The sequence below is a fragment of the Dermacentor silvarum genome, chromosome 4 (assembly GCF_013339745.2).
Source record: "Dermacentor silvarum isolate Dsil-2018 chromosome 4, BIME_Dsil_1.4, whole genome shotgun sequence".
Classification (NCBI taxonomy): Eukaryota; Metazoa; Arthropoda; class Arachnida; order Ixodida; family Ixodidae; genus Dermacentor; species Dermacentor silvarum.
Genome location: NC_051157.2, coordinates 53,243,425 through 53,258,539, shown reverse-complemented (window position 1 = coordinate 53,258,539; position 15,115 = coordinate 53,243,425). Strand labels below are relative to the sequence as shown.

The following is a 15,115-nucleotide window of genomic DNA, read 5'->3' as shown; positions in this document are numbered from 1 at the left end:
CGGCGTCAAGGTTCGGTGCATCGCACTTTATCTTAGCTTTATTTGCTCTATTTTTACCCCATCTGCCAGTCCTCCTTTGCCTTCGCACGGGTCTTATCCCTCTAGGTGGTGTTGGTCTTACCCGACCTCTGACGTACGATGAAAGGCGAGGCTACATCTGGACGCGCGGGAACGCCCGAAGGAAGCATTGGCAGATTGCTGCCCTTCGACTCCTGTAATACAGAAGGGGCTGTACTCACGTTGACCTCCGTACATTCCGAAACGCGCTTTCTTGTGTTGCTGCGCAGGCGAAAGTATGTGGTTCCAACGTCGCTGCCATCTCTGCCGTTTCGGCGTCGCTTCGACTGCCGTGCTATGGTTCTCGAAATACGGACGTTGCGGGTCGAAATTAGTCGTGGAAGTTATATACCGTAACCGTAACCCTTTTTATGTAACCACTACGAAGTTCACGATGAAGGCGTTTATCAAATTCTTCGATAATAGATAGTGGTGCTTTGTACACAGGCTGCGGTGTGTATCACGGATTGATTTGTGTTCTTTTTCTCTTAACTTTAACGTTTGCTATTCCTGGTGACCTCTACTTTTATTTAGGGAAAACATCTTATTTGTATTCGTACACTTATCGCAGCTGGAATTTTGCAAATTTTGCAATAAGCCTCCTGACCTAACCCCTCAAAATTACACAACTTCGCAACGCGGCACATGCACTCCTTCGTAAATGTATGAAATGTGTATGTCATACCTGATTGAGTATACTAATGAGGTGTTTTGCCATTTATGGACGACACTGCACATTGGCTACAGGAGCGCGTCATGCTCTTGGATGTAATGCATTGTATACCGTAGCGAAAAGGTGGTTCTTCCGACTGCGTTAATGATGAGAAAACAATTAAAAAAATTACGATACACTGGTTGTAGCCACCTTTTTATCCTGTGAATGGGCATGTCATTCCCATCCCCCCCCCTCCCCCCCCCCCCCCCCCCCCCACGGCAGCCGCATCTCGATGGGGGCGAAATGCGAAAACACCCGTGTATTTAGATTTAGGCGCACGTTAAAGAACCCCAGGTGGTCCAAATTTCCGGAGTCCCCCACTACGGCGTGCCTCATAATCAGATCGTGGTTTTGGCACGTAAAACCCCCATAATTTAATTTAATTCCCCCCCCCCTTTACATATATATATATATATATATATATATATATATATATATATATATATGGCTATGCTGTAGGTTTGGCACGTAAAACCCCATAATTTAATTTAATTCCCCCCCCCTTTATATATATATATATATATATATATATATATATATATATATATATATATGGCTTGCTGTAGGCTTATGTAGCACGAGGTCACACGTTTGATTCCCAGCCTCGGCCTCCGCATTACAATGAGGCTCATACAACCATAACGGTCTTGTACGTTAGGTTTATGTGCATGTTAAAGAGCCCCAGCTGGTCCAAAACCATCCGGAGCCATCCACTACGGCGCCCCACGTGACCCAATGTGCATCTCGCGCAACGAAGGCACTTTTGAAATTCCTCAGAAACACTGGTCTCCTTGATAAATTTTAGTCAGTTGGGTGTTGTGGTGCGTTTTGTGTATGCCGTGTATCGGTCGAGTACTGTGCATATCCTGTCATTTTTCGTCATACCCATTCCAAGTAGCATGCTACGCATGCCGCCAGGCCTACCTCTCCAGGATTCGTTAGAAAGCCTATCTCTATCTCTCTCTCTCACTAAACTTCACATGTAAGCCACCTCCGTCAGCAATCTGGCGCGCTTCTCACGAAGTACTAAACTATGCTGCGCTACATTTGTGATAGAAACCTCTCTGCTCTTATGTTCCTTTTATATCCGTTCCCTTTGCGCTCGCTGCTTTGTCTTTTCGTCGCTGTTCACCGCAGCGCGTGTATAGAGGGAGGAGAGCGAATGTCCCGCACCATTCAATCAAGGCGATTCCACACTGTGCCGCGTATTGACAGCGCGAGCAAGGGGGGCGAACGAGCAGGTTATCACTTATACAGCAGCGTTTCGCCTCGGTCGCCCCGCAGCGACAAAACCGCCTGTGGTGGGTGAGGAGGAGGAAAACAAAGCGGCCAGCGAAACAAGGTTCGCGCGCGTCGGGGCGATCGATGGACGCTGTCACATTCATCGGGCCCGGGGCCTCCAGCGCGGAGAAAGACATTTCGCTGTCGCTCTTCCCCGCAGGGCACCGCGGTGCTGCGGAGAAGCGCGACACTGCGAAAATGGCCCAATAATATTGCAGCAGGGACGAAACTATGCGGGGTTCATGTAGGGGGATCTGATCGCAGGTTTATTGAAAAAATAAAGGAAAAATAAAAGACAAACCCAAGACACTGAAGTTAGAAGTACGGTGCCATGTTGCGGTTGCCCTAGCTGTGTGCGTCGCGCATACCGTGTTTATACATTTGAATACAGCGAGTCCTGGGAGCGTTTTGTTCCCGCTTTGTTTATTTTTAACGTTTTTGGTCGGCAATACATTAGCACTCCCGTGTTTTATTTCCTTCCCCATACCCACGAGTGGATCAGCCATTTAAGTTCTTTGGGAGCGTTCGGGTAACGCCCTTTCTCGATCGATGTCGATTATATAAAGCTTTGCGTGGTTTGTATATATCTGGAAATGCTTGCCGTGGGAACAAACTTTGTCGCAAGCAGAGAAGCATGGGACATCGCTGAGGCGTACCTTGTGGTCACGACGTTGTATTGAGCCATAAATTTAGAGCGTTCGAGGGTTTGCACGGGCTTTTGTATACGTGTCAGGCTATTGCACGGAAGCAAAGATTCAGAGGATGGCTCCGGCGTAGAGTTTCCTAATAAAATTACCAGGTGAAACTCTGGTGGTGTGGTCGTTCAGCAAGCATGGATATGATTGTTAGTAAAAAACAAAACAAAAATACGCCAGCTTGGAGATATGCGCCATCAAACTTGCCGTAAAAATGCACTCTTGTTCCACTTACTTTTTTAACGAAACGCTCTTTTATGCATTGAAGCACAAAAGTAACTGGAACGCCCATGCATTTCGTTCCACACTTTGGGAAATATTATCTCGAAACTGGTGTCATCTTGTAAATTCATATCAAGTGGATGCGCCTTGCAAGCTCGCCGGCTACAATTCGTAAATTGTAATGTGTGCCTTAAAGTAATTAGGAAGTTAATTCAGTTTTTTTGTTAATTAGTTGAATACGTATTTCGATTTCTCGTGCTAGTAATGTCCGCCTCTTCGAATAATCCAGATCAAGGACAAGAATTATGCTATCTGCCACAGGCGATTTTTAAAACATTCCATGAAACTTAAAAATTATCATCCAGTAGTTTCCACCCGCTGATCAATTCCACTTTTTTTTCTATCGCTACCCTTTCCCTAAACCATAAAAAGAAGGTGAGAGACAAGAAAGAAAGAAAGAAAGAAAGAAAAAAAAGAAAGAAAGAAAGAAAGAAAGAAAGAAAAATAAAAGAAAGAAAAAGGATGCAAAGAAAGAAAGACTGTAGGTGGTCTAACCAAGTCCGAGGATGTTGCGATATTGTGACAAGACATGCCACTATGTTTCGTGTTTTTCTCTTTACACGTGCTGTGCGTGAGACGTTGTCCAAGGTAGAACTGTTTTTCATTTAATTAACTGTACGCGTTTTCAGATAACCAGGTCCAGCTTATAGGCGCTGGTATTTAGCACCTCCTGGCGTCGTCCCGAATGCCGCGCGTGGATGGTACGACAGTGATGCGAACCAGCGGGACACGAGCGGAAGAGTCGATAGTGCCGTTGCGGCAGCAGCTTCCGAGGACTTTTGTTGTTGTCGTCCTGGGGACGGGCGAACGCGATCCATTTGTCAGGCTCTGCCTCTGCCACGCCGAGATGGCGTGGCACGCTGCTTTCCTTGGCATCGCTTGCGAACCCCCTTTAGGAAGTTCTCTTGATGATGGCGTTTTTCATTTAATGTTTTTCTTCTTTATTTTGATTGATTCGCGGCCCCAAGTCCGCTGAATTAACGGTTCGCCTTCTGAATGTTACGGTGCCTCGTCACTCTTTGCGCCGCCAAGTGATGGTATATGGAGTGATGCTTGGAAGGACATCTGTTTTCTGTCACCTGATGCGAAGCTTGAAGTATACTTAGTTGCATGCGTAGTGTGCAACGCTGTGGAGGCTAGCAACACTTCTTGCAGTAGCTGCGTTCGCACCAAGGAATATTTCGAAGTTGTTACCAGCAATTATGCGAATTGTTGTTTATTTTGGCGCAGTAATCAATGAAACAAGGTTTTCAACCCTACATCTGTTGTGAACTCGCACTGCGTTGTGAGTTTACGTACCTCACTTTACGTACCTCACAACGGAGTGTGCAAATAATCCTCAACCTTCGCATTGTGCGTACAAAAGTGACGTAGAGTATATGGGCTATGTTGTGCCATAAGCTTTCTTTCCCCCTCTTTTGCACCTGTTTTGATGACACAGGACGAAAGCAGATTTAAAAAATCTTTTTTCGTGTTGCGGGGCAATTGCGCTTGGGTATGCGTCTGTGCGTCTTGGGTAGGCTGTGTTTGTGACTGCAGTCTAGACCAGAGATGAGACGTATAGATTACCGACTTCGGGACGTGCTATACATTAGTGCTGTATTAATATAAGTGATGTCTATATTGCTAAGGATAATTCAGCGCAATAAGTGTCCTCGAATACTATTATATAGACTACTTTCTAAGTTTACGAATCACACGACCAAATGGTGACTCCACGTTCACGGTGCGTATTTGGATTTCTTTGTGGCGCGTTCTATGTTCTGCGCAACGGTCATTCACTGCACCTCAACTCGTACCGTGTTTGATCGGTCGTGCTATAGTAACGGCAGTTGCTCCATGCCCACTCGCTACACGCGCTTTCACTGCTTCTGTGCGGCTCGCGCCGGGAACAATGTCCGATATTTATCGGCTACAGGCTGCCGTTCACTATACAACTGGTTCGCAAGCTTTGCAGGCCGACCAAACAACTCGCTGCGACGCGGCTATCTATCTGCTACTATATACTGTCGCTTTCGATCGATCAATTTCCTGCTCCCGGTGGCTCGCATTCATCCCCGGGCCTCGATATAATCGCGCGAAGCGAGAGAACGGCCGGCGGGAGCGCGTTATCTCGGTTTCGGCCCCGTTTAAGAACAATCGCGCTGCCGCGAGCGCATTCACCATTCACCGAGGCTCTCTATACACTCACGCGGCGCACGCGCCGTGCTGCGACCAGCTCCTCGCCGCCGCCTACGTCAACGCTGCCGCAGGCGTTTGTGCGAGCGCGCGCTTTGTTTCATCCGTGAACGGCGTCGGCGTGCTAGCGGGCCGACCGGTGCATGGTGGTCCGCTCGTACAAGCTGGGCACCGGTGCGGAGTGATTCATTGCTCGCCGCAGGCAGTGCGTGTGGCAGACAGGTCGTCTTTGATCTCTCTCTCTCTCTCTCTCTCTCTCTCACTTTTTCCTTGCACCGTTGTGCCTTCAAGACACACGTGGTGGTGGCGGCGGCTGTGAAGGCTCAACAATGACCGCCCGAGGCACCAGAAGGCCCCTCTCCCCCTCCCCCCTTGTTGATGGTGGCACCACGCGCACGACGATGTGCAAATCTCGAAGCTGCTTTGTGCGCGAGGTCTCTGAGGGTTTTCCCTATGCTTACTTTGAAGGTGACGCCATTATTCCGCGTGGCCGCCGTCTAGCTCGCTTCTTCTTGGACGTTATCTTCATCACGCGGTTATTAAGGCGATAAAAATATCCGGAGGTGTGATTAGTCGCGTCCGCGCTCTTATTTTGGTAGTGCTAATTAGTAAAAAACGATAATCTCGTCGTGGTGTGGCTCTGTAGTCGGGTCTGGGCGAATGCGGCAGTGGTACATTGCATCGTATTGCTAACACAGTGCATCCATGTATACGTGAGTATATGCTCTAGGAAAGCTGTAGCTCGGTAGTTGGACCAAACGAGGATATATCGAGAACACTGGCGTGTCGCATCGAGGGAGAGGAAAGCGACACTAACAGTGGTCATGTCCTTGTGCTCACTCGCGAAATACCGAATGCTCGAAACGAGTTCCACCTTGTTTAGGAGGCCGATCGCACGATGGGTGACCCGCCAGTGTCGCATTCGTGCGCGCGAAGGTTATGGCATACTGCTTCAGAGCACGAGTTCGCGCGCGAGTTGAAGTGCCGACTGCCGTGGCTGCATACTACACACATGACGGGGGCAAAAACCGTTCGTGGACTTCCGATTCAGGTGCCTGTTAAAGGAAGCCTGGTGGTCAGAATAATCCGGAGGTTGTCATTATACGGCGTCTCTTAGAGCCTCAGAGTTACCCTGCGACGTTATTCACCATCAATCGAATCAACAAAACCGACGAGTGACGGAGAGGTGCGAATAGCACCCAGGGATGAAGTGGAAAATCGCGCTCCGGAATTTGGGGCGTCTCCCTGCTCCTTGCTTTGGTGCGTGACTGCACTCTGTGGAGGAATTTTGTAAGGTAATCGAGAGTGTGCCGAAAGATAGGGCGAGTAAAGAAAGCCCGTACAGATGCACTGCCCTTTGAAAAGCAGCGGCAAGCCGAGAAATGCAAGTTATCGTTTTTTTTTTCTTTCTGTATTACCTTCTTTTGTCTCTTATATAATATTGCTGCGCCACGCACGACAGGTCGAAATGATCCTGGCGTATATGTAGCAGCGGAACGCGCCGACAAGAAGACCACGCTATCGATGGAGCGCCACCTTGTAATCTGATTTCGGTTCGAGGTCTCTCCGGGAATCAAGCGTGGACAGCCTTGCCCCGCCACTTAGTGTTCTGCAGCGAGACACCACCGCCATCACCACCGTTCGTTGCACCGTGCGTGTATCCCCAACGGAATCGCGGCGGGCGTGATCCGATTTGGGGACGGCGTCGGTTCCGCGGGTTGGGTTGTTTGTGCCCACCCCGGCTCCCCCTCGACCCTGTGCCCAAACCCGTCGATGAAGCTGCCATGGAGACGCTGCGACGCGGCGACGTTACCATAGCGCCTAAGCTGTCTGACTCGGAGGCCACTCTGAGCACATCGCAGCAATGCGGTGTCATTTCCTCTCTGTTCCGGCATCTCCGTCTCGGGAATGTCATCCCCGAAAGTGGTTATGCGTGTGTCCGGAGCCTTCCCATTAGGTGTCTGGGCAGTGCGCGCTGTGTAGCGCTTGTTCAGTTTCTCCTGACGGCGCTGGGAGTTCTTGCTGTTTCTTCTTCCCTACGTTTATTTCACTTAAGATTCGCAAGAAAGAAACACGTGGACATTGTTGTGGCGATTTCCGGCAGTTGTATATAAAATTGGCAGTTTAGCCCGAAGGCGAAGCTTTGAAAGCGGTAGCAAGGTTAAGCGGCTCGCGGAGGTGACATGGCGCGTCGCAGCAAGCGAGAAAACTGCTGCCGCGTATCAAGTACAGTGCCTTGCCAAACGCCAATCTTGTCGGCGGGTGGTGTAGTGTTTGTTTGGCAGGAAACTCCGCTATTCGTTGGCAGTTAGGTGCTGGGCCTGGTATTCCGTATTGGCACGCTTAACGCGCTTTCGGCATTCCTCCGCGATATCAACCGTTTACGAGCACTCACCTGGCGATGTCGTGCTTGTGCGGAAAACTGCGCACTTGTTTGGCGCCTGACTTAGCCTGTGTCAAAAACGCTGGGACTCGGGACTTCGTGAATTTGATCACGTGTTGGTGTGTTGTTTTTGAAATGCAGAATGTAAGTTCACTTGTACCGTAAACATTGCGTTCTTTACGGACCGGCAGCACATGCTGGATGCCTTCGCTACGCCTGTGACACTGCTTCCTCGTTCGTAGAAAGGTGAAGAAGTGGCCTACGCCAATATGACTTCATCACGTGTGCCCCGCATGAAAACCGCCTAACATGCTAATCAGAATGTACTAGATTATCAATAATAATATTCATAAGACAGTGAGACTATAAGAGAGTGAAACAAAAGTATTAATGCCATATTACGCGACGAAGGCAGAGTTACGTCGTCAATAAGTGTTTGCGCATTGTTGGAATCGCAGTAATTATTACGTTTAGATTTTATCCTCCCGGCGCCTCGTTCCCGACAGCTCGTATACTGCTGGTAAATTGAAATTGTGAAACGGGAAGGGCGATACTGTTAATGCTATAAAACGTAAAATTTTTAGCAAATATTGTCTACCCTAGCCTCAGCAAAACCCTCGTGCCATGTTCGGGGTATAGTGGCGTGGGGGCGAGATGATTAAGCGCTCAGCACAATGCGTTGGCGGGCTAGTTGGTGCGAATCCATAATTACTTGTCGTCTTTCACGTGTCCGTTGTCTTTGAGCTAAACAAGTAATTATGATTAAGCGTATGTGAGTACTCCTTCTGTGTAAATGGTCCAGCGTTTGAACCTTGAGGAGGGCTCATTTCTCATGAAACATTACATGCGTCCTTGCATGCTGCAGTGTCAAAGGGAAAGTGAACATAATTTCAAGTTAAATATTTTACTTAAATTTTGAGGTCTTGCATGCCAAAACCACGCTGTGATTATAAGGCACGCTGTAGTCGGCGACTCCGAATTAATTTTGACCAGCTGGGGTTATGTTACGTGCCCCCAATGCAAGGTTCACGGGCGTTTTCCCATTTCGCCCTATTACTAAGACGACGATCAATTAAAATGGGATGGAGACGAGGCGACGTAAACGCTCGCCGGTCTTCGCGTTCAAGGCGAACGAAAGTGCTGCGATTGCGCGAAGCATGCGGGGGCCCTTGCGAACTTTCATCTGAAGAATACAGCGCTGTCATGCACGCGTTGCTTGGATTCCATCTTCCGGGTGAACGAGTGACGGGATAACCCTAAAACTTGCTTAAGTCCAGTGCCGAATCTTCGTAATGTTTCTCCAAGGCTGGATACCTATAGCGATGGCGCGCTGACGGTGGCGTTCTGCTATTGAGCGCATGCATGAGGTAGCGAGGCCGATTCCAGACAGCAGCGACCGCCTCCTTGGGAGCACTGAAGGGAAAAACATTTTGGCCGTTGTGTTATAAGAACTCCAAGTAGATAAGGCTAACACAGTGCCCTCCATTACGATAAACCAACATAGTTCAATTCATAAAGGCGGGTATAGACAGTCTGCGCTGAGCAACACATTCCGTCGGTGTTCTATACGGCCGCCGGCCTACCGACATTTAGAACGGCCACACTAGTGGTATTCTGTATTTAAGACGAAATAGGCGTTTTAGGGGTGTAACCGTATCTTTGAGCAATGACTTGCGGTTGGAACAGTTGGAAATACTGGATGCACTTTCGGAAAGCTGTGGGAAAACAGCCACATTGTCGTAACAGCTAAACTTTATGAGATATTTCTAGCAAGGCCTCCTGCACCACGTTCATCCTCTCATGAACGTAAAAGGACGGCGCTCCTCTTGCCGTGTTCCTTTCCTTTTTTGAAAGCGCTGGCATTAACAATATCCATCCATAACAGAAAGGTGGATCGGTTGCAAACTTGACACTTTTCAAGTTTTCAACTGGCCCAACTTTCTGTTTAACTGCATGATGGACTCCGAGAACAATTTTCATTCAGTTAATTAAATAATAATTAAATAATGAAATGAATAATTAATTGATAAGTTCTCGCGTATCCAGTACATCCACCAGTTTTAACAAGGGTTTTATTCTCAGCGTTGAGCAGGCGAGTAACGACCACAGTCAGTCGTTAGTCACCGCAAATAGCTCGTGCTCGTAACTCGTGCAGCGGAGCCAGCGGATATGGCAGTTAACCTGGCGTGCAACTTATTATTCTCCAATAGAGTTAATTAATAAACAATTAATAATTATTAATTTGTATGACTGAACACGATTACGCATGATTATTTTATGTGGGAAACAAATTATGATGCAGCTTCACAAATGAGGATTGTTGATAAAGCATTCATTGGAAAGTTTCACCTTTCCTTTCAATGAAATGCGTCGAGAGAGTTCTTTATCATGACAGGTGCGCTAGGCAGCTCAACCTTGTATGCATAGGACGCATGTAGACTCCGCCGGAAATGTGTCCTACTTGGCTGCCAGTTTTATGTGTCGCTGCGTCGGGGCTGCCGTGTGCGATCTGCCTAACTCGCTGGTGTTACCCCGCTTCGCCTGTTCCACTGTAGACAGGCGTGTCCTTTGCGCCGCTCGGCGTAATTGACGTGCCAGTTTCCACCCTCCTGGTTCTATTTCGACCTAACGCATCGTTCTGGTTCACGCTTAGTTCCGATGCTGCTACGCTATCTGAGCGAACACAGTGTTCACGATAGACTCAGCGTTACGGTCCATCTGATTGGTCTCCGCGGTTTGCCGAAGGGCAGCAGACCTTTTTCGAATGGTTGAGTGCGCTTCTTCACATTGCACTTGGGCCGAGCTAATGGCGGCTGCTGTGATAAGTAAGGGAAAGGCTTAGCTTAGCGTGTCCTTGTTCAAATACATTGTGTGAAGCGCAGAAACACAGAAACACTCTAAGCCGCGAATTTATTTTTTTTAAAATTGGTTAACCCGAGCAACAATTGCCACCCACTTTGCTCTAGGAGAACGCCATAAAAGCGGTCATTTCGGCCTATGTGAAAAATCTCGAGAGTCGCGTGATTACCGCTTCTTCATTTCTCCCCAAAATAAGGAGTATGATAAGGAAAAGAGAACGCACTCTATTATTGTAGCCAATATGATGTCCATAGCATCAAGCAGATTGTTTTATTCATTTATACCTTTCAATATGAAGGTCATCGGTTCTAATAAGATATATGCCTCGTTCAATCTTGCTGCGATCACCGTAGCGGTGGCCAACAGCAGTGACCGTCGAACAGACAACATACTCGTGCCATGGCTATGGAAGGTTGCAGGTTCTAATCCAGGCAGAGAAGAGAGGCAAAGTCGAGGATGCATTCGTGTACGCTTGCATGTGGCGGGTGCCTCTTAAAGCAGGACTGTACATACGGACCAGCCACCGGTGGGGATGTGGTAGCGCTTGTTTCACTCAGAGCATCGATGTTAGGTCTGGGCCCAGGTTGCACCGGGCATGTGGCGCTGCTGACGTGTACAACATGCAGCTCGGAGTCCGGTCCCGTGAACCTAGTCATCAGAGTAGGTATCAGGGACGCAAGAGGGGGTAATTTGGACGGCGGAAGGTGCGGGCTTTCGTGTCTCCACTTTTTTTTTTCTAGTCTTCTTTTTTTTTTTTTCTATCGTCTTTCGAAGTCATTTGCAGCGAAGCAAGCGGATAGGCGGCCAATTATTTCTTACTTTTTTATCTTCTCAATACTATTGAAATAAAACCTCTGTTCTTACCCTTGTGCCTTGCCCTTGAGAAAGTTTCACTGCAAGAAAAAGTACCATCGTCCTGACTGTACAGCAGAATACTACAGGGATACCTATTTTAGTGGCCAGTTTTCAACCGCGAAGTGAACCTTCGGTTGGTGGTGTTGTTTGACTTGATGGTTTCTAGTAATTTGTCCGCTTTCAGAACCGTTCTTATTTCCAGTGTGATCGTCCTGTATATCGCTTCACGTCATTGTCATTATTATTTTTTCGTGAACACACTGCCAACTTGTCTATATTTTCGGGATCTACGCTATTCTTTGTAGCAGTGTTCTTGCTAACTCTACACTTCGTTTCACAACCGCAACAACTATTGCCTTCACTGTACGTATGTTGTCATATTGCAGGCCTTGCGGGCGTTCTGAAAAAAAAAAAAAAAAGGTAATTTCAACGTCAACTTACGCGACAGTGTTACGCTATTAAATCTGGCGTTGTCTGCCAACTTGCACTGAATAAATGGGAACCAAAATTTGTGTTTTCACTGGTATTTTCGTCAGGAACAAATGGGTTATTATTGGATGCTCTATTTATCATCAAGTGGCAGCCGATTGTTTTACAATGAAGCGCCGCAACTGTTGAGTCCAGAAGTGTATTGTTTTCGCTTGCTGCTTATCGCGTTGGCACAACGCAACATCTCGTGTGCTGCATCCAACTTTGCATGTGATCACGTACGTGACACAAAGGACTGCACTTAACGTTTCGTCCTTTGCTTTGTTAGTCGAGCTCTACATTTATGCCACTGCGTATGCGCGTTTCGTTTTTGCTCACGTCGTAGGTGTTTCGACAGCGAGGTGGCCTCATTGAGCCCCTGGCAAATGGGAACGGAAGTAAAGCGGAGGTTAACCCGGTAAGCAGTTGTTTTATCTTTGGTGCCTTTGGAACAAGCATTGCTCCATAACGCTCTCATCTTGCTAATTTTGTTTCCGCATTTTTGTTACGAATGTGCCCAACGGCTTAAAAAGGGGAGTTATCATCTCGTGTAAGTTATCATCCCTTGCCCGTATGCGTGGTTTCTTTATATATATATATATATATATATATATATATATATATATATATATATATATATATATATTCGTGTTTTGTAGTGAGCACGACCTACCTTCATGCAAATGTTTGCAGGGGGTCGTGCGCAAAGTCATGCGCGAATGCATCGTCAACGCTCGAAGTTCTTGAGGCGGTTTGTTCTGTTCTTTGCGGGAGAAAGTTGTGTACAGTGTCAGTTCTTCGTACTGTTCCTACTAATGCGCCTTCGACGACCGCGCTAGGCCGTTTGAAAGAAAGAAAATGAAATATTATGATGGCTTTCGTTAGGACTTTGTCGAATGAAATGATCTGTTTTCTGTATAAAACTGCAGGGAGTCTGTATATATGCTTTTTCTTGTGAGTATGATGCGAATCTCGTGCATGCCATTTTAGGATCGTAAGTTCTCATAGCCAGAATTCTTGGTCCCTGGTCCCAGCCGACGTCGGAACGAACTGCTGTAAAAGCGCTAGTAAGCTTTGTAAAAGAAACGGGACTTCATGAAAAACTATAGAATTGTGTGAACTGATGTGTTTTTGCTTTGTTCTTTTTGTTTTTTTTTTCTTCTTTTTAATCTTCTCTTGTTTTCTAATCTTTTCTGCGCTTACCCCATCCCCCCGTGCAGAGTAGCCACTTAACCTGGTTAACCTCTCTGCCTGTCGCCTCTTATTTTCCTTCCTTCCTCATAGTCCCGCTGGTATGTGGCATGGGGTATGAGCCTTCGTTTTATCCCCGCCTGTAACTATACAGAGAACGAGCGCGAAAGGGCCTGCACGTGAAAAACTCGTCAGCAGTGTGGCGTAATCGAGTTCACCGTGGAAGGTTAGTGAGGAAAACGCTGCGTAACAGTGCTATGCAGTCGTGCGAATGCTGCTACAGTTACTCGAGCCTGCTACATTCCGTCGAAGCTGCTACGTCCATGCTCCAAATGAGCGAAACTTCTCCTGCGAGCCGCGCCGCGTAATGTGGGAGGCCGCGAGGAAGAGTTGTTGTTTCCAACGCCAGGTGGCGCCACCACCTTATACACAAAAGGGCAGTGCCTTGCTATTTGAGGCTCGAGCAGTGTTGCCACGACACATAAAAAAAATAGTAGTAGATTTTTTCGCGAAAAATGAGTAGAAATCAGTAGATTTTTAATTTCAATTTTTTTCACACAGTTTAGGAGCCCACGATTTCAGCGCTTATATTAGTACTCTGTTGTAGTATTGTAGCTTCTAAGAAATAGTACAAAAATCGACCCCGAGATTCTTGGCGATACTTTTGAAAAACCCGGGGATCCGGAGAGCCATTCTCAAGCACAAATTTAAAAATAGTGAAGTCCTCCGATGGCCTTTTCAAAGGTGTCAGATGGTAGTTAGTACCTGAAAGCTTGAGAGTATAGTATCTTACAGACAGGGGTAATTGGAGATCGCTGGGAGAGGCCTTCGTCACTTCGTGCTGCAGTAGACGATGATGATCCAGAAATAAGAAAACATGCGTCCCTTATAGCTTACGCAAATAAACTCAAAACGTAAGTAAGTGGGGTCCTATTCTCCTACAGAACAGAGTAGGCGCTCGAAGCGCCGCATGAAGAGAGTCATTGGTTCTTGTTCGATAGTTTTGGTTTCATTGTTGTAGTTTCATAGTTGTGGGATACGGTAGTGTACCCACTTTCGCAAATTCACTACCTCACCTTTTCCCCCACTTTGCTCAAAGACAGAGGTAGCGCCACGTTTGAGAGTCTGGAAACGCAAGAATGTATGTTAACCTCGGACCCAACCGGCGTTTTTTTTTTTTTTCGCTCGCCAGGTGGCATCACATTATATAAACTCTGTACTGAAAAAGTAGCAGCTTTTGCTTTCGTTTCAGTAGAAAAGCAACAAAATCACTAGATTCAAAAATCAGTAGATCTACTGATAAATCAGCAGCCGTGGCATCACTGGGCTCGAGCCGGTTGCCTAAGGACAAAGAACATACCGGAGCAAATATTGGGAACTAGATGAGGCATGCGGATGCTGCAGCAAAAATCCAGAGACCACTCAGTACATCCTAATGGAGTGCGAAGGGGTAAACCTAGTAAGAACCGTAGGTAACGTACACCTTCCAGAAGCGCTGGGATTTAAAGTGGACGGAAGCATCAACCGGTCTGCAGTCGAGATAAGCAAGAGACGTTAAGGGTATTGCATGGTGAAAAAAAAAAAAAAGAGAAAAGCAGGGATGAGATTGATCTGACCGGTACTGTTATAGGCATAGGTAGCGGTACAAGGTAGATAGAGAAGTTCGAAGGGAAAAAAAAAGATTAAGGAGATGTATAAAAAATGTCACTAAGCTAATCAAATCCATTGCGCGCTCACGCGTGTTTGCGGTCCGCCATTAGGAAACTCTATGTGCCACATTTGCGGGTTGTTTAGGAAGAAGTTCTGTCGGGCCACCACGACGTGCACTTCGCTCGGTCAGCGCGGCGGCTGATGTCATGGTGCACTCGGGAAACTAAAACGTACCCCCTTGCATGTTATTAGCTGCTTTGCTGTGTTGAGTTTGTCTGTGTGGGATCGTAACGACAGCGGATTTGTAGCTCGACCATATTACTTAGATAGTTTTAGGCCTAAACTTATATTGCTCAAATGGCCATTCTGCATACTACGTGACTGTATTGCCGTGAGAGTTTTTGTGCGTTTGTGTGGCTTGCTCTGTGCCGTTGGATGCGCGTGGTATTTTCTTTTTCGAGCACGCTGGTTGACTCAGTGCGGCCGCGTGGTGGTTGTAAT

General features: G+C 47.2%; 1 protein-coding gene across 3 annotated transcripts in view; it reads left to right on the top strand.

Annotated features, from left to right (window-relative positions):
* LOC119450039 (putative polypeptide N-acetylgalactosaminyltransferase 10) overlaps positions 1 to 15,115 on the top strand; it is a 156,231-nt gene that overhangs the window by 59,962 nt on the left and 81,154 nt on the right. For 2 of the 3 annotated variants that reach the window (XM_037713390.2, XM_049665601.1), the window contains exon 3: positions 12,120 to 12,191. The exons of the other annotated variant lie outside the window; for it this stretch is intronic. In XM_037713390.2, coding sequence (XP_037569318.1) covers positions 12,120 to 12,191 — 72 coding nt within the window. The remainder of the gene's footprint in view (positions 1 to 12,119; positions 12,192 to 15,115) is intronic. 3 annotated transcript variants of the gene reach the window in all.